The sequence below is a fragment of the Leuciscus leuciscus genome (assembly GCF_965113295.1).
Source record: "Leuciscus leuciscus genome assembly, chromosome: 10".
NCBI lineage: Eukaryota > Metazoa > Chordata > Actinopteri > Cypriniformes > Leuciscidae > Leuciscus > Leuciscus leuciscus.
This window is the reverse complement of record NC_138734.1, coordinates 12,436,629-12,464,521: the sequence shown is the minus strand read 5'-3', so window position 1 is coordinate 12,464,521 and position 27,893 is coordinate 12,436,629. Positions and strand designations below refer to the sequence as shown.

At 37.9% G+C, this 27,893-nt stretch overlaps 2 protein-coding genes and 1 pseudogene across 3 annotated transcripts in view; 1 reads left to right on the top strand and 2 right to left on the bottom strand.

Annotated features, from left to right (window-relative positions):
- The window catches only part of LOC309508485 (protein adenylyltransferase SelO-like), a 63,284-nt gene that overhangs the window by 32,258 nt on the left and 3,133 nt on the right, over positions 1-27,893 (top strand). The window lies entirely within an intron of this gene.
- On the bottom strand, positions 507-20,509 carry LOC309508155 (ribonuclease inhibitor-like; the record flags this gene model as incomplete). Its single annotated transcript, XM_082182681.1, has 6 exons — positions 507-1,006; positions 4,334-4,509; positions 7,698-7,868; positions 14,172-14,342; positions 19,382-19,513; positions 20,505-20,509. The coding sequence occupies 6 exons, from the start codon at positions 20,507-20,509 to the stop codon at positions 1,002-1,004; spliced, it is 660 nt and encodes a 219-aa protein (XP_082038807.1). The 3' UTR covers positions 507-1,001.
- On the bottom strand, positions 19,592-26,462 carry LOC309508365 (NLR family CARD domain-containing protein 3-like; annotated as a pseudogene). The gene is made up of 6 exons (XR_014211633.1): positions 26,366-26,462; positions 25,863-25,953; positions 25,568-25,681; positions 24,012-24,125; positions 22,577-22,684; positions 19,592-22,491 (listed from the first exon to the last, which is right to left on the bottom strand). The product of XR_014211633.1 is annotated as an NLR family CARD domain-containing protein 3-like (transcript).

The following is a 27,893-nucleotide window of genomic DNA, read 5'->3' as shown; positions in this document are numbered from 1 at the left end:
TCTCTGTGTCTTCGGTCTCTGTGTCTTCGGTCTCTGTGTCTTCGGTCTCTGTGTCTTCGGTCTCTGTATCTTCGGTCTTTGTGTCTTCGGTCTCTGTGTCTTCGGTCTCTGTGTCTTCGGTCTCTGTGTCTTCGGTCTCTGTGTCTTCAGTCTCTGTGTCTTCGGTCTCTGTGTCTTCGGTCTCTGTGTCTTCGGTCTCTGTGTCTTCGGTCTCTGTGTCTTCGGTCTCTGTGTCTTCAGTCTCTGTGTCTTCAGTCTCTGTGTCTTCGGTCTCTGTGTCTTCGGTCTCTGTATCTTCGGTCTCTGTGTCTTCGGTCTCTGTGTCTTCGGTCTCTGTGTCTTCAGTCTCTGTATCTTCGGTCTCTGTGTCTTCGGTCTCTGTGTCTTCGGTCTCTGTGTCTTCGGTCTCTGTGTCTTCGGTCTCTGTGTCTTCGGTCTCTGTGTCTTCGGTCTCTGTGTCTTCGGTCTCTGTGTCTTCGGTCTTTGTGTCTTCAGTCTGTGTCTTCGGTCTCTGTGTCTTCGGTCTCTGTGTCTTCAGTCTCTGTATCTTCGGTCTCTGTGTCTTCGGTCTCTGTGTCTTCGGTCTCTGTGTCTTCAGTCTCTGTGTCTTCGGTCTTCGGTCTCTGTGTCTTCAGTCTCTGTGTCTTCGGTCTCTGTATCTTCAGTCTCTGTGTCTTCGGTCTCTGTGTCTTCGGTCTCTGTGTCTTCGGTCTCTGTGTCTTCGGTCTCTGTGTCTTCGGTCTCTGTGTCTTCGGTCTCTGTATCTTCAGTCTCTGTGTCTTCGGTCTCTGTGTCTTCGGTCTCTGTGTCTTCAGTCTCTGTGTCTTCGGTCTTCGGTCTCTGTGTCTTCAGTCTCTGTGTCTTCGGTCTTCGGTCTCTGTGTCTTCGGTCTCTGTGTCTTCAGTCTCTGTGTCTTCGGTCTCTGTGTCTTCGGTCTCTGTGTCTTCGGTCTCTGTGTCTTCGGTCTCTGTAGCGGCTCCTTATTCACCATCAGCTGATCCTTAAACTACAATTAAACACACAGACAGTCACATATGGAGTATGAGACATTACTGCGGTCACATCACATCAGTAGATTCATTTCAGAACAAACACAGGCAGAGATACATACAGAGTACATTAATATTACAGCCAGAGATATAAAGGTGAGGAGAACATCAGAGCTGTTGTTCTGCACGCGGGTGAACGACAAGATGAAGAAGATCCTGATCAAGACCATTGTGAACAGATCATCGTGTCAGGACCACTTCCCACTTACCCTCGTGGAAACGAAAGGTTCAGTCGATTATTCGCATTATATGAATGATGTGATGAACAGAAACTACTCTCTCAATTAATTGTAATCTTTTCTGGGAGTGATCTAGATTCTTCTGTGACAATGTCCTGCAGCCGAGAGTCAGAGCGGACCTCCTGTCGGACAACATCTATGTACTAACCAGGGATGGGCAGTATTTCAGATACATGTATTTAAAATACGTATTTGAAATACAAAATACTATTTTGTATTTTGTATTTTAAAGCCTTTGGAAAAAATCAAATGTAATTTGTATTTAAATACATTTAAGATGAGTATTTTAGTATTTTCAAAATACATAAAATACTTTTTGCCAGTCAACCTCTTTATCAGGGTATTGATTTTGTGCATCAACTAGTTCAGACATTCACTAGCTCAGCATTAGATCAGTGATTTTTTTTTTTTTTTTTGGGAATAAGGTGAGAATGTCATGATCAATTCTACTTGTTGATTAAAGTTAAAATAGTGCATTATTCACTTCAGTTAACGTGAAAGAATAAAAGAGCAGAGACAAGTGGGAAAATAGCGTAAGCCAATCAGTCTTGACCGGTTGTTTATTTTGATCAACTAGCTTGTCAAATGTGTTTAAAGCATTACTGCATGTTAGGGCTGGGTGATATGACACTACAGGCCCTATCTTGCACCCAGCACAATTGACTTTGTACACCGATGCATGTATCATTCCTATTTTGCACCCGCGCTCAGTAGCCTGGCTAACGTCAGACCAAGTCTCATTTGAGACTTGGTCTGGGAACCACATGTTCATTTTCTCGTATTTGAGGCGTGGTTTACTAATGCCCAGAGCCGTTTATTGGGCGCTATAAATGTCTATCAAATGCTCCTGTACGTAGCTCATAGCCAATCGTTTCAATTATACCAGATGACATATGTAGAGTGAGAAATTCGACGAGGAAAAAGACGATGGGTCAAAGATTTATTTGTACACGATGGCGTTTAGCGAATATTTCCGTTTGTGCAAGATAAACATGAGGGTAGAGGTAACGTCGAGTCTGATGCCATGTTGGATCCATATATATAAACAAACTGCTTCGGTGTCGTCATCGTCTTGCTGCTCCCTCCCCGTTCTGTGATTGGTTCCCTTTTTCAGGGGAAAATCTGGTCCATGGTGTCCAGGCTGCCTAGCAGCGTGAATAAAATCGCGCTGCGAGCAAGGCAGCATCGGGAAACCCAGGCTACGCGCTCAGTGGACTTCAGGGGAAATCATTGTTGTGTCCATGAAGATGTGAAAAAATAGGCATAAATCTAGCTTACACATTTACCCAAATTATCATACGCCTGTTTAACCGAAGCTAATCTGGGTGTGTTTCTCCATCCCCAATGTCACTTCTCTGTGTTTTACGGCCCTGAGGCGAGAACGTCGCTCTCCTCGGCTGTGAACTGCTCCTGGTGTGCGTCTGGCAAATCCGCCGTTATAATAGCAAAGCCGCCATGGAACAAGTGCGCCTGCTCTTAAAGGGAATGTGAGATGACGCTCTGATTAATTATTTATTTTAAAAAAAATCAAAAGAGTTTGAAATTCAGTCTATGCTGTGGAATCAAAACTGATATGGAGAATTGTGAAACCATGATATTGTTACTGTGAAGTAAAATTGAGATTTTGGTCATATCGCCCATCCATATTCTTTGCTAATTAGCAGAAAAGGTTCCCACAGTTTTACATACAGTATGAATTTTTTAATAGTGTTCACCACAAGTAATAGACTACATTGTAACCAGAAATAAGTATATAAATGGCTGCTATTTTGCATAAGTTTATTTGTAATTGCCAGAAAGAAAGAAAGAAAGAAAGAAAGAAAGTAAGAAAGAAAGAAAGAAAGAAAGAAAGAAAGAAAGAAAGAAAGAAAGAAAGTAAGAAAGAAAGAAAGAAAGAAAGAAAGAAAGAAAGAGATGAGGTTAGGAATGATAAGTCAGTAGGCCTATGTAGTTTCTTCATTCACTGTGACCTATCCCTGCACTGGATGGCCAAACCCACACATACACCTGTCTACATAAATAACTCTGCAGTTGAAATTGTTAATACTTTTAAGTTTTTAGGCATCCATATTTCAGACTCCCTTTCATGGTCTTTCCATATCACCTGTGCCATTAAAAAGGCCATCAGAGGCTTTACTTCTTGAGGTGTCTCAAGAAATATGGTATGTCACTTAACATTTTAAAGAATTTTTACCGCTGTACAATTGAGAGTATATTAACAGCCTGATTAAATGATAATACGGCATATGTAGTCCATTCCATAGAGACTGTGTGTGTTCTCAGAATAATGAGAACAAATAATGTTTATTACAGGATCTAAATAACTGAGCAGTTAAACTCGCTGTTCTCCAGAAAAATCCTCCATGTTTTGCACATTTTTAGGTTTTCCAGAATCTTCTGCATATTTGACACCTTTCCAACAATGACTGTATGATTTTGAGATCCATATTTTTACATTAAGGACAATTGAGTGACTCGTACACAACTATTACAAAAGGTAAAAACATTTACTGATACTTAAGAAGGAAACGATGCATTAAGAGCAGGGGGTGTAAACTTTAAACAGGATTATGATGATGTGTACATTTTGTTCAAAGATCATCTTTTTTTTTTCATTCAGTACTGCCCTTCAGAAGCGAATACTTCCCGGTTTCACAGAAGACAAAATAATTACAATTTATCCTGTTCATGCAATTTAAAAAGTTTACACACCCCAGCTTTTAATGCATTGTGTTGCATCAGTAAAAAAAAAAAAATATATATATATATATATTACAAATATTTTACTAAAATATTCAACTAAATGTTTACTAAAAACTAAAAATATTTTTTCTTCTTCAAGAAATACTGTGTAAAACTGATGTTATTAAAATAATATGCTGGGGAAAACCAAGTCCTGTGTTTGGTGGACCCTTTGTGTTACAAATCTTATTAGTATTCCAAAGTATTCTAAATTATTTAGATTAGGTTACAAAGCTTGTGTAATCTAACGAAATATGTTACAAATTACTGTATTTTGTAATCTGTAGTAAATAATCTACTTACAATATAGTGTCTCCAGTTTATAATGTGGATCATTCTTCAGATCAGAGAGAAGCTTCACGTCTGATTCTCCTAGTTTATTCTCAGACAGATCCAGATCTCTCAGGTGTGAGGGGTTTGATCTCAGAGCTGAAGCCAGAGCAGAACAACCTTCATCTGTGACTCCACAATCCCTCAACCTGTAGAGAACAATGACACACTCTTCACTCTCTCAGTTCAGATCAGTTTAGCAGTGAATCCATTATTAAAGAGAAAATACAAACTTAAAGCACAAATTAAATGTTTTGATGGATCATTGGACTGAGATCTAAAATGTCAAAGAGCTCAAAACATGATATTAAACATCTAGTCTTTAGATCTGTACTAATACAGTACGTATGGAGTAATGATTTGTTTTAATTGTGTAAACAATATTTTAAAAACAGTCCCTGCAGAAAGATGAACGTGATGAACTGCAAGAATAAATCCAGCATGTTCTTCATTTCTCAGTTCGAGTCGGTTTAAAATCAAGAGACTGAAGTGTTGATTGTGATGTGACAGCGTGTATTTCAGTGACTCAGTCCTGCAGAATCATGTTCCTGAAGAGCAGCTCATGTGTTCAATCTGTAAGAATTGATCAATTAGGAAATGCCGGACAGTCTGTTTGGGGAGCACCCAGACCCTGAGAGGACAAAGGACCTCTCTGGAAATTACCATTTGAACTCAGCATTTGTGAGGCAAAGTCACACCTCAGAACACATCTCTCCCCCTCTTCCTCACTCCCCCTCTTCCTCACTCCCCCTCTCACATGCTGAGACCACATGTAAATCACCCAAGAAAATGTATAGTTTAATGTGAATGATTATCACAGAGTATTTTTCATGTTTGGTATCATTTAAAATGTCACAGTGCGACTGGTACAAATGTCTCGTTTCCAAATAAGTAAAACAAAAGGTAATAAGGTTTTTGAGAGTTTATGGATAACTAGCACACAAGGAGGGGTTGGCCTCTAGACAAATGGTCTCCCTACACCCAAAGGTGTAACCTCTGAATGCAAATTTCCATTGTTAAAAGATATTTCCAAGTGAAAGAGGTCCTGGCTATTTAATGAAATGCAGCAGGGAATTCGAGGCCTTTTTCTGTACCTCAGATTCGCCCGTGAGGCTGAGAGAGAGAGAGAGAGAGATCTTCAGCCTCATGTATTTCTTATAGTTGGGTTTGCATCTCTTCTCATTTTCCAGAGTATTTGATGTTTTGTATCGATTATATTTGAATTGATTAAGAAATTGGCATGATACATTTACCTGACATAATAAATTGTTACATTTGATTATTCTAACTGACTTTGGCATTATTTGCATTAACCCTCTGGGGACCAAAAACGCGCCCGCGCGTTTTGCTCGTTTTTTTTTTTAGCAATGAAAAATAAACACAAAATGCTCTGTTAATTTTGATCTTTCATTTTCGTGTAATACATCAATCGATCCTGTTCAGTTTCTATTTTTTTTCTGTATACTCACAATACAAATAAAGTGTTTTGCTTTTTGACAAATAAAGAAAAACTAACATGATGCTATTTCTGCCTTCTCTCTGTCAGTAAACTCCCATTTGAAACGCGTTCGAAAATTATCTATAACTCCGCGAAAATTCAGTCAAACAGGCAAACAGACCCACGGGCATAAAGCTTGAGATCGCAGCTTTTAAATGAAGTAATTTATATAAAAAACAAATATTATCAGCTTCTGTAATCTGTATAAAAAGAGAGCGACTCCAGTCGAGCTCATTAGGAGCCATTCAAAAGTAATTTGACCACGCCCCGGAGAGCGCGTGCTATTCAAACGCAAATTCTGAGAACCATTTCAGTCTGTGAAACGCCCCCACATCAGCTGTAAACAAAGAGGCATAATATAGCCTACCTTATGGAGAAAATTTTCCGTGCTGATATGAGGAGCAGATCCCGCTGAGGAGTGAGGTAGGCTAAGTTATCCTTTCTCAAGTGTTAATGTGGAATAACGTTATGGAATAACGTTGTAGGCTTATGTAAACAAAAAGATGAATCGCGTTTCTATAATATGAATAGCGTTTCTGTGAGATGAATGAAGGGTACATATTTGTAAAGACTGTTTAGCCTAAATATGAATCGCGCGTCTGTGTGTGAAAGAATAAACTGCTTTTACAGTTACAGTTACTGCGTTACAGTCAGGCGAAGTATGAAAGACAACATTTTGTTGACTAGATTTGGGTACAGTTTTTACTGTAGAATATACTGTCACATCAAATAAGCTTTTCTGCTCATATATATAAAATACTATTTTGTCAAAAATAAAGTCATAGACTAAGATGTTCCAATGTTGGCTATATTCAAACTAATGAATACATATGATAAAATGTAGGCCTATAATCTTTTTTTTTTTTTTTTACAAAGAAAGAGTAGCCTACTTTTTTTGCAGAAATATTGCTGAAATTGTAATTATTGTTGTAATTGTAACCTTTTTAATAAAATAGCAAAACATATTTACAAGATAGATGTAAGCAAAATCTTAAATGGTCAATATAAGTCTTCTTCTAAATATATAGGCTATTTTGTCCTTGCATTGTGGCTCAGTCAGTGTCACACCTGAATGAATGGCTAATTATGCAGAGTCATTATGCAGAGTGGGTGGGACTGGGTAATCTAAGGTGTAAACTACTCCTCCCCCTCGCATATTGGCTTTCCAAGCAAAACCTGTTTTACACCATTTAAAGAACTCCAAGAGAAAACATCCATTAGTCAAAAGTCTTGTGGGCACATATTTTGTATGAGTTTTGTGGTCTTATTTCAGCAACTTTCATTTTTATTTTTTTAAATAACCACGCATAAACATTATTCTCTTAAAAATACAAACATCTACATACATGTTGCTCGCATATTATGGTAGGCCTGTTTGTGCTATATAGAGTGAATTTACACCTTTGCCATTAACATGTTTATAAATAACTGAAAAAAGCACAAATGTCAGAGCATGTCAGAACATCTCAAGGGCCCCAAAAACAGCTTGGTCCCCAGAGGCTTAAAGAGTTAAAAGGAATAGTCAAACATTCGCTCACAATTAATGATCCACAGATATCATTAAAACCTTTTCATTCATGGAGTCAGATGAAATAACCAGAGAATACATATTCAGATGTATTGCATTTAATCAAAAAATACTTTGCCTCGAGAAAAGGACAGTAACACGTTAAGACCTTCCGCGCTGGTCGGAAGCCGGACTTTGGGACGATTTAGCGTGAGCTTACAAATCACTTACAGTTCAATAAGCTCAATAACACAGCAGCAGAAAAAGGCTGAACATTTCAAATATAGGCGACTTTACATTGTGTTTCATGTGTGAGTCATATATGATCTTACCACAGTGTCTCCAGTTTACAGTGAGGATCCTCCAGTACAGCAGAGAGCAGATGAACTGAATCTCCTAGTTTATTCTCAGACAGATCCAGATCTCTCAGGTGTGAGGGGTTTGATCTCAGAGCTGAAGCCAGAGCAGAACAACCTTCATCTGTGACTCCACAATCACTCAACCTGTAGAGAACAATGACACACTCTTCACTCTCTCAGTTCAGATCAGATCAGTTTAACACAAGGGTCCGCAGCCGTACTGCAGGGGTCCGTCAATTAATGCTTGATCACAAATAGTTTGTTAAATTAAAAAATGGTAAAAAACATCACAAAGTCAAATTTAAATATAAGCACTCTCAAGCGAATGCAAGAGCATCCTCAGTTGATGCTGTAATAATATCATACTGGCAAACTCTCAAGTGTGTTTTTGTGTTTGAGCTCTGGAGAACGTCAAATGTTTTTACAGCGGTGAGTAATGTAGCCAATCACAGTCATGTTTGTTGGTCTATTGAACGCAGTGGCCAATCAGAGGTGTTTCATTTTGTCAGAATCCACTCACCGAGATATAAAGGCCCTGTCCTAAATGGCACACCTCACTTTCAGTCTTGTAGACTTACAATGGCTTCTGCATGCCCTTTAAGTCCATGAGACCGTAGGGTGTCCCATTTAGTAATGTTAGGTTTCAGAAGGGTACTCACGAGCGCCCCTCTGCGGTCGATATGCGCTCTAAATGCACACTGAAGCGATCGAGCTCCGCAGCAGACTTGTTCCCGACAGTCAAAGTGGCGTTACGTCAGGAAAGTGCGGACTCAGAGGAAGACCGCGAGTGTTTAGGGTGCCGTTTGTGACAGGGCCAAACTCACAATTGCGTGACAGAAATAGCAATTGCAAGAAAAAGTCAGAATTGCGAGTTTATACCTTGCAATTCTGATGTCATGGTAAACAAAACCGGAAGCAATTGCAGATACTCAAAGCGTTTATTTGGCTCACAATGAAACACAAACAGTTCAGGAAGGCGGCGACTCAGGCTCGTGCAGGGACTTGATGGTCTGTGGTGCGCTGGTGCAGTGAAGGTGAAAAATCCTAAATCCGGTGCTGGAGTGCGGTGAATCCAATGACGAAGAACACGAACGGCAGGAAGACAAGGCAGGGCGAACACGGACACGGCAACTCCACGGAAACACTGACACGGCAATCACAGGACCTCAACAAACAATCCGACACTGGAACAGAGAATGGTGTGAGTATATATAGGGAACGGAAATGAATCGCAGCTGTGAACAGTGATTGTGATGATGATGATATCAGCTGGAGCGCTGACGGACACGTGAGCGGGACAACGCCCACTCACACATAAACAACATAGACACGAGACAAGAAGGAACCAATGCATTCAACAACCGTGACATCTGAGGGGAAAAAAAAGTCAGAATTGTGAGATAAAAAGTCACTGTTTAACATGTTCAAACAAATAATGTAGCAAAATGATCATTCAAATGTTATTTTTCTTAATTGCATTTACACCCACAGTTGCATTTTCATTAAATGTCCCGCAATGAATGAAGCAAAATTCAATGTGCAAATTGAAAATGCATTCCGCCCTGTCAATCACTGTGAAGTTGGCCCCGCCCCCTCCCTCTCGTCAATCACTGTGTGAAGTTGGCCCCGCCCCCTCCCTCTCCGTCAATCACTGTGTGAAGTTGGCCCCGCCCCCTCCCTCTCGTCAATCACTGTGTGAAGTTGGCCCCGCCCCCTCCCTCTCGTCAATCACTGTGTGAAGTTGGCCCCGCCCCCTCCCTCTCCGTCAATCACTGTGTGAAGTTGGCCCCGCCCCCTCCCTCTCGTCAATCACTGTGAAGTTGGCCCCGCCCCCTCCCTCTCCGTCAATCACTGTGTGAAGTTGGCCCCGCCCCCTCCCTCTCCGTCAATCACTGTGTGAAGTTGGCCCCGCCCCCTCCCTCTCCGTCAATCACTGTGTGAAGTTGGCCCCGCCCCCTCCCTCTCCGTCAATCACTGTGTGAAGTTGGCCCCAAGCAAATTCCTTGGGAGTCAGGAAAATTAAAGTGCAGAAGAAACTCGTCATACGTCATAAGGTATCCTTGAGAGTTAAACAAATGACAAACTAAAACAATACCCTTTTCAAACCAGCTTTTAAAAAAATACTTTTGTGTTAATACAAAATACAACGGTTATTCCAAATAAAAAAACGGTGCAGAGAGAAGTTGTGCTTGTAGATCAGTTTCCAAGCCAATAAAGCTTGAGCATGAAAGGCAGAAAGCTTCACTGGCAATTTGTCAATTTTATAATCACACATTAGTAAAAAAGAAAGACCCCCAAGTCGGTCAAAAATAAAATTCCACAAAGAAGGTTTTTTTAAACAAAATTTTAACCAATTAATTTTGAGGGTATTAGTATGCTCAATATTGTATTGAGATGATGTTCTAACCTGTGTAGTAGTAGTACTGATAAATAGTAATAAGTAATTATTGATGAATAATTATTTACATAAATGTGATGCTTAAGTTATCCTAGTTTCTCTCTACATACAAAATAGTTAATTTTACAACATTTTAAATCACATGATTTTAAACCTAAATTTAATGGATTAATAGCATGTGGTCACCGCAAGTATTATTTCATTTTTTTATGCGTGTATACAGAACATTTTAAAATTAAGCCATTTAGTTTTATTCAGGTCATATTTGCTGTTGAGTGGAAGCAAAAATGAGTCAAGTAATTGTCTCTGTAATTTTAATCCTAAAGCTACAATAAAATATGGTCTGTAAACAACTTAACATACCAGTACACATTCAAGGGAAAATGCAAAAATAATAACAGCATCAAGAAAAGAAACCAAAAAAAAAGAAAGAAAAAAAATGCTTAAAGATATTTTGTCTGGTAAGAGTTCCTTCTTTAATGGCTCATTTTTCCACAGTGATCTGTACATAAGGTTCCTCTTAATTTGCTGTTCAGTGTCTGCAGGACATGTACGCACATAAAAAAATAAAATAAAAAAACTGGAATTTAAGTTTAAAATACAAACTGATCACATCACTGATCAACTCTCTTCTAGTGCGCATGCATATATGACGTCACCAACACACACCACCGCGCATGCGCGTAACAGCGTCCAGTACGTGTTGGATCTGATCCAGCTACGTCATCGTGCTACAGGCTGCAGAGAGGACTTCTTGAGAGTAGTCGAGTGCAGGCGGGGAGGAGCTGCAAATGGACACGTGAAGTCGGACACTTTCTGGTTCCCGTAGTGACCGCTCACGTGGTGTTTGCATACTTTACCACAGCTGAAGTGAAATATTCAATATTTGCCAAATAATACACAGATGTTTCAGAGACATTTTCATTCAATACTTTATGTACTGCTTCATACAGCGTCTGTTTGAACAAGAATAAAGTTCAACATAAGTTACTATCAATGAAGTGGAGTCTACGTTTTTTAATCAGTTTTAATTTGATAAACATGACACAATATAACATCGCAACTACATGAAAAGAGTATTTACTGTTATAAAAAAACTGATTTGTGAGCTTTAGAGATACTAAAGGTGTTCGAATAAACACGAAACACACGTGATCGTTGTCATGCGGTGAATCCGGCCAATCGTGGAACAGCTGTGTCGTCATCAGAGCTCGTGCAGCCGCTCTTGAGAAGCTGCGCTGGCTGAGTTCTCCGGCTACTCTCGAATTGCTCTCGCGGTACTTTGATGGCATATGTCACAGTCACATGGCGTCGGCACTTTATCAAGTCGGACAGAATTTCTAACCGGCATGCACTGCTTCAAGTCAGCCACCGATCGCTCTGCGCAGAGCTGTGTGAAGTTGAACAAGCCTTGTGTGAAGTTGGCCCCGTCCCCTCCCACCCTGTCAATCACTGTGTGAAGTTGGCCCCGCCCCCTCCCACCCTGTCAATCACTGTGTGAAGTTGGCCCCGCCCCCTCCCACCCTGTCAATCACTGTGTGAAGTTGGCCCCGCCCCCTCCCACCCTGTCAATCACTGTGTGAAGTTGGCCCCGTCCCCTCCCACCCTGTCAATCACTGTGTGAAGTTGGCCCCGCCCCCTCCCACCCTGTCAATCACTGTGTGAAGTTGGCCCCGCCCCCTCCCACCCTGTCAATCACTGTGTGAAGTTGGCCCCGCCCCCTCCCACCCTGTCAATCACTGTGTGAAGTTGGCCCCCCCGGTGACGTCATCGTCTATAAGTCCTCCTGGGAAGTCATGTTTACGACGGCAGTGCGTTCAAGTCACTTTCATCAGAATAAGATAGCGGTGTACTTTCTCTTAATTAATTACATATAAATACAGCAACTAGTTCTTGAAAATGAAGAACAAAGAAATGTGCATCCGGTGTACTTTGTTTTTTTATATTTTTCATTTTTTCATTAATTTATGAAGCCACTGCAAACTTAAAATATGTTAAAATATGTATTCAATTTACATATTAAAACTAGTGTATGAAATGGCAATTGTAAATAATATAATTGAATTTTAATTTTAATTTTGCACCAAACGTTGCACAAATGTAATGGAAAACGTAAATTTAAATACAGAAATGTTTTCCCATTTTACATTACATAAATTGAATATTGCTACCCATAAGCTTCCATAGAACGCGAAACAATGATGATGATGCATAATAACAGAACGTAGGTGCCAACGTTGTGGATACACTTACCCAAAACCCTCCATAACTTTTCCATTAATTTCACATTTTATTTGTATAGCGCTTTTCACAATACATATTGTTTCAAAGCAGCTTTACAGAAAATGCACATCTGCATTACAATTTAGAGTGATCTGTTATCAGAGGTGACTGTGTGCAAGTTATGTATTTCAGAAATGTACATATACAAATCACACAGTTAGCTAATAATGTATTAATTTTATTTTATTTATAACTGGCACTTATTTGGAAAAAAAAGTCGAATGGCAAATAAATAGATGACGGACAGTAACATACGTAAAGTATTACCATAATTTTATTATGTAAGCTTTATTTTACACCTCAAACGACAAGGGAATTTATGGTCATATTTATAGTGTTAATATTCATTTGCGAGTCCACAAACTCATTCTCTTAAATGGCTTGGGTCTGCAGAGCATTCACAGCGTACAGTATACGGACTGAATGCCCCTGACCTGAAGCTTTTATATCAAGACCATTTTCATGTGTATCACTTATTTCTATTATTTGCGTTGCCTTATAACTTCATGCTTGCAGTTTAACACATACGTGTTTATTACCACAACAGTAAATAAGTGTCTTTAGAAATGTTATAATATATATTATAATGAAAAAGACTAATAAAATTGTCTCTTCATATTAAATGGATAACAATATATGTCTGGACACTTGAAAAATGTGTAATAATGGGGCCTATAAAACTTAAACATTTAATGATTTATAAGCATTTCACATATTTCTACACTAATTATACAAAACTATTCTGCCAGTGCACCATACTGTACAAATCAACTAGATCAATGTTCATTCTTGTCTGAAACTTTAGAGGAGACAAATATGAGATCTCCAGTATGAAGGGCCGTATAGAAAACAATTATTGAAAAGCCTCAACACTAGTGAAACGAAAAACATTGATCAACCTTGGTGAAATTCATTCATACGCATTACTTAAGAAGAGATTTCGGTAGTTGATGATGGCTAATTTCCCTTGAAAAGGAAGTTGTGTGTTCGCACTTCTGTTTAATTTGGCGCGTCTCACAAACTCTTTTAAGCAATGTCGGTTAGTTGTAACAAGTTGTATGGGAAGCCAAACACACCAACAGTGGGACGAAACGGAGCGGTGTTACAGAGCTCGTGCCGTGCTGACATCATCGGTGCGGCTCAATGGACCGAGCTGTGTGACCGACTCGACATCGCAGGGAGGACGTGTTTGCTAGCGAAACCGAATGGACAGCGCAAACTAATCTCACCAGCGCGGCGCTGACCATGTTACTTTATTCATTACTGCTCCGCAGAAGTTCAGGTGTTTTCCCTGAATAAAAGATAATGAAGATCAGCATGAAGTTATTACATTTCTTTTGCTTATTATCTTTCATATTAGTAGGCTACATTAGTAGTGTTTGAAAAGCTACTTTGAAGAATTGTTTTTTTGTAGCCACGGAAAGAGCTGTTCAAACTTCAACGATTAAGGACTGTGCAGTGCCGGGGGAACTATAGGATCAGATTATTGTTATTAAATTATTAAATAATAATAATTTAATAATTACAGATTATTAAAATTATTGAACATAATGAATATAATGAAATACTCACTAAATTGAAAGGATATATTTAAAAAAGAATGTAAAAATGAACACTAATACCAGATCATGAGATTAGACATTTGTGTACACCTGTGATTTCTGTGCTGAGATTTAGTGTTTACAGAACATTTTACAAGCTAATTTTAGTCCTAAAATTCTTACTGAGGACAAAGACATGTGTCACAATCAGAGAGACAATCTTACCTCAGTGTGTCCAGTTTACAGTGAGGATCCTCCAGTACAGCAGAGAGCAGATGAACTGAATCTCCTAGTTTATTCCCCCACAGATCCAGATCTCTCAGGTGTGAGGGGTTTGATCTCAGAGCTGAAGCCAGAGCAGAACAACCTTCATCTGTGACTCCACAATCCCTCAACCTGTAGAGAACAATGACACACTCTTCACTCTCTCAGTTCAGATCAACACGTACAAGCCACAATTCTACACAGACTATACATATGTCTAAATTTCAATTGGAGATTTATCAGTCATAAAAAAATAAAGAAATTCAAAAAGCTTTCATAAATCCAACCGTTCTAAATGAGCTCAAACACAACTACACCTCTTCTCTGTGACAGACTCATCGTGAAGATGAAAGTAGGTTAACTACTGACTATAAGTAACTTTGCAACTACATGCCAACTTATTCTAACCCTAACCCTACTAGTCTACTAATAAATCTATTAACACTCCAATGGGAGTTAGTAGACATGTGCAACTGTACTGATAGTCAACAGAATGTGTTCAAGGGACCATTAAAATAAAGTGAAACCAATATGGTCTAACCTAAATTGAGAATTATGACAACACTGTTGCTGACAGTGAACATAACATGAGGTTTTACTGGATATGCAGTGATTGTTTCTGTCTTCCTAATGCTACCTTCTGCCTCTCTGTTTTGCTCTTGCACACAATCTACTTCATGCCTTCTGTCCTCTGATTGATAGTTTATACTTTTTTTTTATGAAATAAAGTATTTTTTGCTGAGAAATGATTTATTAATGACTCATGATTTTTATAAATTAATGTAAGAAACATTTACTGGACTGAAGCAACTGGGTTTATTGATTATTCACCATTTGTTAATGTTAAAAATTTAATTCTTTTGACATTTTTTCATGTTAATTTAAATGTCAAATATGACACAACAGGCTTTTGGGGAACATTTTCCATCTCTTAATTATTATTGATTTGCATTGAATTGCATATATGTGCCAGGCAGTGTTGGGAAGTTCACTTTCTACATGAACTAGTTCAAAGTTCAGTTAACACATTTTTAAATGAACTAGTTCAGTTCATAGTTCAAACTTCACATTTTTGAACTAAAGTTCACAGTTCCAAAAAATGAACTAGTTCAGTTATTTTTTTCCATATGTTGCTGCAAACTATTATTTTTCAAAATTATTGCCACAGCCCATATAAAACCACAGACAGCAATTATGTTATCAGTTTTAACACTGAAACTATGCGTCAGATTTCATCTTCATATCCAATTTTAAAATCCTTATCCAACCAGGGTTTACATAGCATTGAGTGTAGGGTTGCCAACTAAACAAATGCGGGACAATCGTGCATGGTTCTTTACAGGAAAATGAGGGACACTCAAAATATTTGTAGGCTATAGGCTAGGCCAACATAACACAGTAGGCCTATATGTCATTTCAGGTTCGTATGCGTTTAAAAGGTTTTCAGACAACACATTTGTTTTGATTAAAGTCATATTACACACAAACCATAGTTCAAAATAATAGCATTTATCTGAAATAGAAAGCTTTTGTAATTATACACTACTTTTAAAGAAATTAATAGCCTACTTTTATTCAGCAAGTACATTTATAATGTTACGTTTTTTTTATTTCGGATAAATTTACTTTGAACCTTTTATTCATCAAAGAATCCTGATTTTTTTATTTTTTTTTTCACATTAATAATAATCAGAAATGTTTCTTGGTCAGCAAATCACATCAGTATATTATTCCCTCAGGATGATTTCATGCTTTCTTGCGTGGCTGGATGTATGTTGGACTCACAATATAATCACGTTGTTTGAATTCGTTAAAACTGATTTGCCGAAATCAAAACCCAGTCGGACAGTGAAAGGGATTTGCCGTTAGCGCGAGTCCGGATCGAAGCGACCAGACAGCGGAGGATTCTGTGCGCAAATCAAACAATGATTTGTCCCAAAATAAGAATTAATTCTCAATTTAGAGTTTGTTATTCGTATGGTCTGATCTCTGGGTCTGATGCGCGTGAGTGTGGACTGTGATTGGATGATGACCGGTGTCGTGATCAAGTGTTGCTGTTGTATCAGATTCAGTCATACATCAGTGGTTAGATCAGCGTCAATAAACGGGACAACGGAGGTTCCGAACGGGACAAATACATTTCTATAGAAATCTTGCACCTTTTGAACGAAGTTAAACTGAGAGAGCGTGCCGTTCACAGACACCAGAATGAACGAGTTCACAGTAACGTTCATCAGGCAGTAACAGAGTACGTTCAGTTCACGTTCGCCCAAAATATGAACGCGTTCAGGCACAACACTGGTGTCAGGGTTTTAGACTTATGTTTGGCCGCATAGATTATATATGTTCATTGTGTCTCTTGTTGGTTTTCAGTCTCTGTCATTATGTCTCCTGTGCCTTGTTCCCTGTTTGTGTATTTAAGTCACTCTTCTCCTGAGTACTTTGCTCAGTGTTTCCAGTGCCATGACCAAGTCTAGGTCATTCTCTTGCTGTGCCTCTTTTGGAGTTATCTAAATCTAATTTGTGTACCTGGTATGGTTCCTTTGTTTTGTTTAATTGACTTTTGCTCTTTGAAATTTTGGAGTACTCACAGATCTTTTTGTGAACTTTTTTTCAAATTCCTTCTGGATTTACTTTGTGGACTTTTTGGATTTACTTTTTGGAACTGTTATCAAACTATTTGTGGAAGTTTTTTGGAGTTTACTTTTTGGCTTTATCCTAGGAAAGTTTGGACGTACAAGATTTGAAGATATTTCCCAGAACTGTCATCTGGTTTTCTGCATTTGGGTTCACCTTTTGACTGTGTTCAAGTTTTCACACTAGTCCTAGCCCTGTGTTTCTGACAGTATGAGCCATAAAAGCGATGTATAAATATGATACTCAACAAAAAAACACACATGCATGCATATACAAGTTAGCATCTGTTTTTTGTTGAGTATCACATTACACACACACACGGCTTTTATGGATCATATATGCAATTTTTAACATAAAAAAAATGGTTTATTAATAATCAATAAACCCCAGTTGCTTCAGTCTAATAAATGTTTCTTACATTTATATTTATAAAAATAAAAACTTTCTGAGCAAAAGGACTTAACTTGAATTTTGTTTTTGTTTTTCAAGTATAAACTATCAATCAGAGGACAGAAGGCATGAAGAAGACTGTGTACACGATGTTTCTCAGCAAAGTTTTGGTCATATTGATCATTCATAGGCCCTAGAAATTTGCATATTAAATATGATACAGTAGGCTAATATATTCATAAACAGGCATTGTTCGACCGAATTTTACAAAGAATGTTTAAAGTTATGAGAGAATACATGTTTTAAAATTGTTATTAAAATGTTGTAACACGCATTGCCAAACAAACATTCTTTTTTCCAATTAATTTAAACTCCCAAAGGGGAAACGTATCCTGGGAGATACAAACATTTACAGGCAGATTATGGAAAATGTAAAAATTAAATCCATAAAATTTCAACATAAATATAATAAGCTAACACTTAACAACAACTATTTAACACATGTATCACTGAAGGCGGTTTAGTTTGAGATCTTTCACTTTTGAAAAAGTATTAAATCTCATGATAAAAACACAGGCGAAGAAGAAGCAGAAACATGCAATATCATATGTGACCCGTGCTGGCAAAATTAGTCAGAATGCGTACAGGATAATTCTGAGCTACAGGCAAAATGGTCGAATTTGAGGTGTTCACAAAAATGAGTTCATTAAGCCCTCATCTAGTGATCCCAAGGGTCAAAATACCAATTAAACATTTAAAAGTATCTTTATTTGTATGTTTTCCTTTGTCCATGAAAAATGCAGTTTTCTCTGCTCGCTTCTCGATGACTGTGCTTTCCCTCAGCACAAGTTTGGTATTGTTTTAAAACGTAGCAATCCAACTTTGTGAATATTAATAGCGAATTCTCGATGGCATGAGTCTGAACCAATGAAATGTGATTTTCAAACTCATACTGATTTAAACAAAATTATTTTACTCACATTGACTGACACATCCGAAGCGTGCCTCAAAGACGCCTCAGACAGCGCGTGATCCCGATAAACTCTTATACCTACACAGAATTACAGTGTTTCAAAATATCTGTCTTGGCGAGTATTCAAGCAAACATAATCTGCTATGTGTTAAGTGAACATTTGGTTAACTGTTGGGGAAAAACATCTGATGTGTAACATTATATTAGACCTGTGCAGTACAGTAGGTCTGAATATATAGGCTGTCTTTTTCATTCATTTTAATCAAACAATTGTGGTACCATGGGGGAAAAAAGTTGAATATATATTGTTCCTATAAATATTTGGTTTTGACTCGGTGGAGTGTGCCAAATTTGGTGTTATTACCCGAGATTTTAAGGTATGGTTGGTAGATGATTTTGTTTTGGAACCTTCAGAAAACTTTAACTCGATTTTTCTCAAAATTGACTTTGACTATTAAAGTCAAACAGGTGTAGCTCAGTCATGAACATTTGCTCATTGCGACTCATTTTGCCAGAACGGGTCACGTATGTAAGCAGACGCATATGTAAAATCAAAACTGCCTAATGTTACTTAATAAAATGTCGACGCAGGACGAGGTATAGGACTGTGAAGCTTTGGGGGTGTTGTTGAACTTGATCTACTCCATCTGTGTTTTGATCATCGTTCTGAATCCGATCCAGACGTAGTCTAAATATCTAATATCTAAAAATTCTTAAATCAAGATACATAAGCAATTTTTCAGTATACAAGACTTAACATTTTAAGTTATTTTGCTTCTCAAGTAAATTTATCTTCAATTAAGAATACAAAAAAGAAAAGAAAACAAAAATACTGAGAAAGAAATGTATTTTCTGCAGTGTAGCCCTAAAATTTACATCAGAGCATTTAGTCCAGGGTTCCTCAAATCCGGTTTTGAAGTGCCGCTGTCCTGCAGAGTTTATCTCCAACCCTAATTAAAGACGCCTGAACAAGCTAATCCATGTCTTCAGAGTTACAGGAAGGAGAGTTTTATCAGGGTTTGAGCTAAACTCAGTAAGGCAGCGGCCCTCCAGTGCCAGATTTGTGGAACCCTGATTTAGTCTTACAGAAGACAATAACATGTCTGACTATGATATACTGTAGATGATCTTACCAGAGTTTCTCCAGTTTACAGTCAGGCTCCTTCAGTACAAGGAGAAGAGAAGCTTCACACCCGGATCTCGTAGGTTTCTATTATTCAGATCCAGTTCTCTCAGTTGTGAGGGGTTTGATATCAGAACTGAAGTCAGAGCAGCAGAATCTTTCTCTGTGACTCCACAATCACTCAAAGTGTAGAGAGATGAAAATCATACTTGGTAAACACTATGAACTGAAAACAAAAAGCAATAGAAAATTGAGAAAAAATAGACAATTTGTAGATTGAGTAAAGAAAACACTGCACTTGGTCACCAATGGATGGCATTGTCTCAAAATTACTCAGGAACCTTGAGGTAATGGTGTCACAGATTACAATTGGAGAGAGTTAAGTGTGAATAAAAGACAAATGGGACATGGCATGGACTCAGGATAACAAACTCTCAGTGTGCAAAAGAACAAGATTCTGAACAGACACGACATATACAACATAAAATTAAACCAACTAACTCCACGCTTTGCTCTAAATGTAAGACTGCATTATTGGGCTAGAATTCTTGGCCTCCCTTGCAGGTGAATAACCAATAAACATGCTATATGAATTTTTTATTTTTTGTCTGTTGTTGCCAGTACTTTATATTACTGGATCAGTGAGAAATCACTCTCTTTGTCTAGCGTGTAATGAAGACAAATTATTCCCCTGAAATTATTCCCATGACATGAATTTTACTACCATCAACTGATATCTCAACCACGATAGCCTTTTTTAAAATAATATTTTGTGCTTTATTATGTCATATTATACATGCTTTATTATATATATTATGATGTCATATTTATAGATTTTGACCTTTGCCTTTTTAGTCCAGTCTTTGGCTCTATCCAGTTGATGTTGTTTACCTCTATTATAAGATTTGGGCTTTGTTAGTCTGTTTAAAATGTAATACTTAAAATGTTAATGAAAACCTTATCTAAGTTGTCAAGTTTCATTGTCAGATTTGCAACAATAAATAATTAACTTTTAACGTGGATCAAATCCATATCAATGGTTTAAGTACTAATTAATTTGTAACATTAAACTGGTTTGTTTTAAATGAATCCTCATGTTGAAGACATTGGCTGTCAGGTGCTTTAACACAAGTTTGAGTCAGCTTGTATTGTTTCCCAATCACATCTCCACGTCATTATTCCCATCAATAAAATAGATGAATTCAGATAAAAAAATCAGAAAAACAATAAAATCAAGTATGCTGCCATATTGCTTCTATTACTGATACAATAAATGTTCGTATGTTTCTTAGATTTATGAGCTTTTGATTTTCTTTTGTTTTAACAGTAAAGTGATAGTTTTCACTGATACTTACTGAACTTTAATCACGGGCAGCAGCTTCTGAAGAACCTTCAGTTTTTTCAGCTTTATTGTTTTCTCCAACAAATGTATTAATATCAAACTTCTCCAGACTCTTCTCTGATGTCAACAACACAAAAACTACAGCTGACCAATGAGATGAAGAGAGTCTGGCCTCACTTATTGTTCCAGATTTCAGATACTGTTGTATTTCCTCCACTAGTGACTGGTCACCCAGTTCATTGAGACAGTGGAACAGATTGATGGATTTCTCTGGAGAGTCAATGGTCCTGATCTTCTTCTTGATGTACTCAACTGTTTTCTCATTGATTGCTGTCAGACCTTCTTCTTCTCAGTGTCATTAGTCCCTGAAGGAAAATCTGGTGAGACTCCACTGACAAACCCAGAAGGAAGCGCAGGAAAAGGTCCAGATGCCCATTTTTACTCTGTAGAGCCTCATTCACGGCTCTCTCATGGAGCTCAGAAAATGAAAACATATTCTGATAAATTGAGTTTAAACCAGTCCTTAAACATAAACAACACACCTGTTATAGAGACTATGTCGAATACATTTCTGTTGTTGTTTGTGAAGCAGAGGTGCACATATAAAGCTGCTAGATGTTCCTGAACACTCAGGTGAACAAAGCAGAAGACTTTCGCCTGATACAGGCCTGACTCCTCTCTGAAGATCTGAGTGCACAATCCTGAGTACACTGATGCTTCTGTCACATCAATGCCACACTCTCTCAGGTCTTTCTCATAGAAGATCACATTGCCTTTCACAAGCTGCTGAAAAGCCACTTTCCCCAGTTTGAGGATCATGTCTTCATCTGTCAGGTTCTTCTCATAGTCCTTCTCATGTTTTATGTTGGACTGAAGGATCAGGAAGTGTGTGTACATTTGAGTGAGAGTCTTGGGAATCTCTCCACTCTCTGCTTCACTCAACATCTTCTTTAGAACAGTGGCTGAAATCCAGCAGAACACTGGGATGTGGCACATGATGTAGAGGCTCCTTGATGACTTCAGGTGTGAGATGATTGTATTGGCCAGACTCTGATCACTGATTCTCTTCCTGAAGTATTCCTCCTTCTGTGGCTCATTGAAGCCTCGTACCTCTGTCACTCGATGGACACACTTAGAGGGGACGAGATCGGCTGCTGCTGGTCTAGAGGTGATCCAGATCAGAGCAGAGGGAAGCAGATTCCCCGCAATGAGGTTCGTCAGCAGTACGTCCACTGATTTCTTTTTGTTTACATCTCGTAGAGTCTCATTCCTTTGAAAATGTAAGGGAAGACGACACTCATCCAGACCATCAAAGATGAACAACACTTTATATTTGTCACTGGATATTTCCATTTCTTTTGTTTCATGGAAAAACACATGAAGAAGATCTGAAAGACTGAATGTTTCGCCCTTCATCAGATTGATCTCTCGAAAAGGTAGTAGAAATATGAGCTGGACGTCCTGATTCTCTTTGCCTTCAGCCCAGTCTAGGATGAACTTCTGCACAGAGACTGTTTTTCCAATGCCAGCGACTCCCTTTGTCAGCACAGTTGTGATGGGTTTGTTTTGTCCAGGTAAAGGTTTAAAGATGTCATTGCATTTGATGGGTTTGTCCTCTGTTGCTGCTCTCCTGGATTGTGTCTCAATCTGTCTCACCTCATGTTCATTACAGATCTCTCCACTGTCACCCTCTGTGATGTAGAGCTCTGTGTGGATCTCATTCAGGAGTGTTGGGTTTCCCTGCTTTGCTGTTCCCTCATTCAGACACTTAAACTTCTTCATCAGATTTGATCTAAATGTGTTGAGGACTTCATGGCTGTAAAATTTAAATAACATGGTATTACATAAGTTAAATATATAGAGTAAAATGTTGTATTTGTTTACTTGTTTGTTTACTTTACCTGACACCAGCATCCCTGCTTTCATTAAAGTCCTGTAGTTGATTCATAGATTGGTCATTCTTCTTACAGGCGGGTTTTGTTACTGCTGATCTTTGTGGTGGGATTGACCTTAAACATCATGAAGAGAATCAAGAATCAGACACTGTGATATTGGTGGATTTGTTTTATATTACCTAATAATTCACTGTGACCCTCCTAAAACAGATAATAAGTAAATGCACTTATTAATAAATCAACTGCTCAAGGCCACCACTGTAATAATACTAAAAACAAAAACTATAAAAAAAAAAAAACGTTTGTCAAGACAAACTTTGTATTAGCTTGAGAAAGCTTTTTATATATTGTAAATATTATATTAAAATAATATATTATTGATTGATTGCTTATAATTTAACATCATGTCAGTTGTCAGAGCTATTTTAATGGTGAGAATAAAAGTAGCAAAATATAAAAAGAGAAATAAACTAAAAACTAAATTTACAAAAGTTTTTAAACTAATTCAGCCTCACTTAATAAAAGAAAAAATCTATTAATACGAATCAACAGAATAAAAACAGAGTCCTAGAGGAGTTAAAACCATCGCATTCCGTTAAAATCTGCTTTAAAGATAGTGGACTCTGTCATAAGAGGCATAAAGGAGGATCTTCAACTGATAACAAAACCTTGTGCCTATTTGGCAATATGTGCAGATGATTTGGTCCCAGTGATTATCAGAGTAGAAACAATGTTTTCTATCAACAACAGGATTAATTTCATAAAGTTTAAAGGTCATATGATGTGATTTCTTGTTTTCCTTTTTCTTTAGTGTGTTATGTAGCTGTTAGTGCAAGTATAAGATCTGCAGAGTTACAAAGCTCAAAGTGTAAAACCTTAAGAGATATTCTTTATAAAAGTTATAAAGGCTCAGCCACGCCTTCCTAAAACTCTTCTTTCAAACACGCCCCAACAAATCTAGGTCAGAGAGTGGGGGCAGAGTTTCATAAATAAATTTATACGCAAAGAAAGAAGGCGTAACTTTTGTTCTCGCTGTATTATTGTTGCCGCCAGCGCCGCCATGTCGTAGAGACAATGTGTTTTTCGCTGCGAAAGCCAAACTAAATGAGTTTGGCCTTCCAAAAGAGGACACAATTAGAAAACAATGCTTAAACTTTATTTACAACTGTTCCAGAACAGTACAACTAAAACATTCGACTGTGTGCTGCACAATTTTCGGAGGACTGTTTCCAGAACCTGCGAGAGTACAAGGCAGGCCGTGCACAAACACAAAGCTGATTCTAAAAAGTGGGACAATTCCATATTTGCATGTACATTCTGGCGCTTCTGACTCACACACAGCCTGTAAGTATGTTTTCATATTTTAAGAATTTGCTACTGACTATTCAAAAATCTCTTTCATTTAAATATTTAAATGTCTTTAAGAAATGTTATAGCCTACCTGAGATCAGTCTGTGTATCGTCATTCTTAAAATGTACTGGAAGACCCATAGACCAGTCACTCCTCAAAGACACACAGCTGGGCGCTGGTTCTGATCTCTCCTGCTGAACTGAACTATAACAGAACAGAGTTAATTAGTTTTTGATGATAATCATCATATGCAAGATCTTCATACTGTTTGGATGAAAAGCACTTGAGGAGGGTTTAGACATTGTTTTCAAGAAATTCATTTAAAACAGACATCTCTTTTATTATGGGCCTATACAAGGTTATTTCATTTGGAAATATGTTCAGATGATATGGTCCCATGAATTGTCGAAAGTAGAAACAAAGCAGAAACAATGTCGTAACTTTTGTTCTCGCTGTATTATTGTTGCCGCCAGCGCCGCCATGCAAAGATGATCGCTCATCTTGGACATCTGCATTTTCCGGATCAGAATCGAGCTTGAATTGATAAGGTAGTTCTGACATGATCACCTGCCATTATTGCTTCTGGAGCTGATGTTCCAAATATGGTAAGGGGCGAGACATTTCCGTCACACGCTTGAAGGGGTGGTTGATTATGATTTCACTTTTTTAACTTTAGTTAGTGTGTAATGTTGAAGTCCTTAAAAAATGCTAATCAATGAATAGAAGATAACACATAAGCTACCTAAATTCATCAACTAACCATTCAGAAATGTACTGTTGCATTCTACATGTTGTCACTTCTTGAGTCTCTCCATTATTGTCTGACTCTGGTTTGAACATAAACATTGACATTTTCAGTGCATGTCTGTGTGAGGTAAAAGGATAAAATATCTGTGGGGTATTTTGAGCTAAAACTTCACATACACACACTGGGGACATCAAAGATTTATTTTACATCTTGTGAAAAGAGCATTATACCACCCCTTTAAGGTTATTGGGCCAATCACAATGTACTGGCTAGCTGGCCAATCAGAGCACGCCGCGCTTTTCAGAACGATGAGCTTTGTAAAAATCAACGCATTTCAGAAAGGCGGGGCATAGAGAAGCAACAATAATGTACAGTATGTGTAGAATAATGAGTTTGTTTGTTTTTTAACCTAAAACCGCATAAACACATTGCATTACACCAAATACACAAAATAATGTTCTTTTTAGAACCGTCATATGACCCCTTTAATTGTATTACATTGATACCATCTGTTGGTCATTTTTGGAGGAGTCATTTTGGAGGAGGTTATAATGGGTTTGAGGTCAGAATATAGAATAGGGTATTTTTTTGAGCTCTGAATATACATGTAAGGCCACAGCAGCACTGCTGCACATTACCTGCAATTCCACAACGCCCAGGTACCAACAAAAAGGACTGCAGTCCATTTAAAATGACCACAAAAGCTGGGTGTTTCAAATATTATAAGCATCTCTTTCAATAAAATGCTATTTATCTGATTCCAAGCCATGAAATTGGAACACTCATAGATATGTCTCTCTTGCATCAGGTGAAGACAATGTCTATTATGAATATCATAAATACAAAATACCATAATATTAAAATGTTAATCATGTCTTTAAGAAATGTTGTAGCCTACCTGAGATCAGTCTGTGTATTGTCATTCTTAAAATGTATTGGATAATCCATAGACCCGTCACTCCTCAAAGACACACAGCTGGGCGCTGGTTCTGATCTCTCCTGCTGAACTGAACTATAACAGAACAGATTTAATTAGTTTTTGATGATAATCATCATATGTAAGATCTTCATACTGTTTGGATGAAAAGCACTTGAGGAGGGTTTAGACATTGTTTTCAAGAAATTCATTTAAAACAGACATCTCTTTTATTATGGGTCTATAAAGGGTTATTTAATGTATTCATTTAAAGTACCTGCAAACTGGAGAAAAATCTTCATCTCTGGATGTTTGTCTGTCATCCATGATGAAGCTGAACAGTTGAAACAGTCTGATCTCCACTGACACTGGATGTAAATGACGAACAAACACAAAACTAAAGTAGCTGCTAATTAAACTTAATTAAACATCTTTATCAATGATCTGATCATGAGAGTTGGAGGTAAATAGATAATGACATCGATGCGTTCACTCAAAAAAGTAATTTGAAAAATCATCACATAGCCTAACTTACAGCACGATACACAAAAGAAACCCCGTTCCTTTACTACAGGATGAAAAATGTCAAACACGTCCTTTCAGAAAAAAAGTAGTAATGTGGACGTCACCTGTAAAGGGCCTCAAGACATAAAAAGTCCCCTTGATCCAAATTTAGTCTAGATATCCAACCGATTCACAAACTCCTCCATCTTTTCAATCAAGTAGCTAGTACACACATTCCTGTCTACGGTTTTATAAAAGTTTCTGTGAAATACTTACTAATATTTTGTATCGGAACTTAGGAATCGACTGTCTGATTACATGGCGAAACATCAGCTTCCCTTTCAAGGGAACTCGAGCTGCGTCGAGACGCGGTGGGAACGCCATGCGTGATTGCGTCGTGAAGCACGTGTATAACCAGTCCAATGGAAAGACGAGACGTAATAGGCGGGTGACGTCATTGACCAGAGCTCGATGCAGAGTCAAATGGGAGGAGCTAGAGTTCTAGCTCACCCTTGCTGGATCTAGTGCGAGTTCAACCGTGATGGAGGAAGGACAAGTTTGTTTTGATGCGCAAGATGCTGGCATACATCATATTGTATTTTTCTCTAATATTTGTCGTGATTATGATTAAATATTTATCGTTTCTGTGACAAACGCGTAAACACCTAATAAGAACATTGCTCACACTGTGTGTGTGTTTCTAAAAACGGTTGAAACGTATCTATGTAGCCTATTATTTTATCTTTATAACGGTTTCGTTGTTTTCCTCACTTTTAAAGGTGAACTCGGCAACTCTAGCGAACTCTAGTCACTTCTTCGCTGATTTTTTCTTTTGTTGTCGCATGTTTTCCCCACGAGCTCCCCCTACAGCTGTGGGGGGGCGTATATTTCACAACACGGTCGTAAAAAACTCACTTGCGGCGGCCTCCTCCCCCTCTCTACCGCTGCTCATGTGCATTTGTTTTGATCGGAGCAAGCCAACTGTATCGTGTGGAGCTATGTCTACCGAGGTGGGTCATCTGGTAATACATCATACATGCGTGTGTGTTTATGTCGAATTGCCGTAAAGCAATTCGTGTTTCGCGCTCGTTCTCGTTTCTCACGAGACTTACAATTTCTATCTTGCCGGGACGGTAGTCCCCAAGTTGCAAGGTTGGTTTTCCAGCGGGGAAAGTCACCAATATCACCAGAACAGGTTGTTTAACCATCCAAATGAATTCTAGACAGTTTTATTAAGTTAAAAAAGTTACCAAGTTCTCCTTTAAAGCTGCTTTGGACAAAAGCATCTGCTATGATTATGTAAATTACTAGACTTAAAAGGCAATGTGAAAGCTTAGATAGTGCACCCCTATTTATTTTTTGTCCACCGCATTTACGTGTGTGTTATTTGTGAATTAATCTAAATCATCTGATTAATTTATGAAATAAAAAATAATAAGACTAGGTACCTAATCTGCCTTTTGTAGAAGTAAAAGCATACTCCAACAGGCCAGTTGTAATTATTATTATTTTTAATTATATGTAGTTATTTATAAGTTATTAATTATATGTAGTTATTTTAAACTAATTAAACTAAAGAAATAAGAAATTAAAATTTCTCAAATAAAAATTTATATTTACTGTACCAAACACCACTTTCAATACACAATAGTCACCATACTTTATTAAACAACACTTTATTGGAGGACAAAGCATAAAGTTGATAAAGTAGCATAAAGAAAAATGAGATTCAAGATAAATAAAAATGTGTCTTCAAAAATACGTCAACATCATATGAATCCATTCACAGCTGCTGAAGCCACAA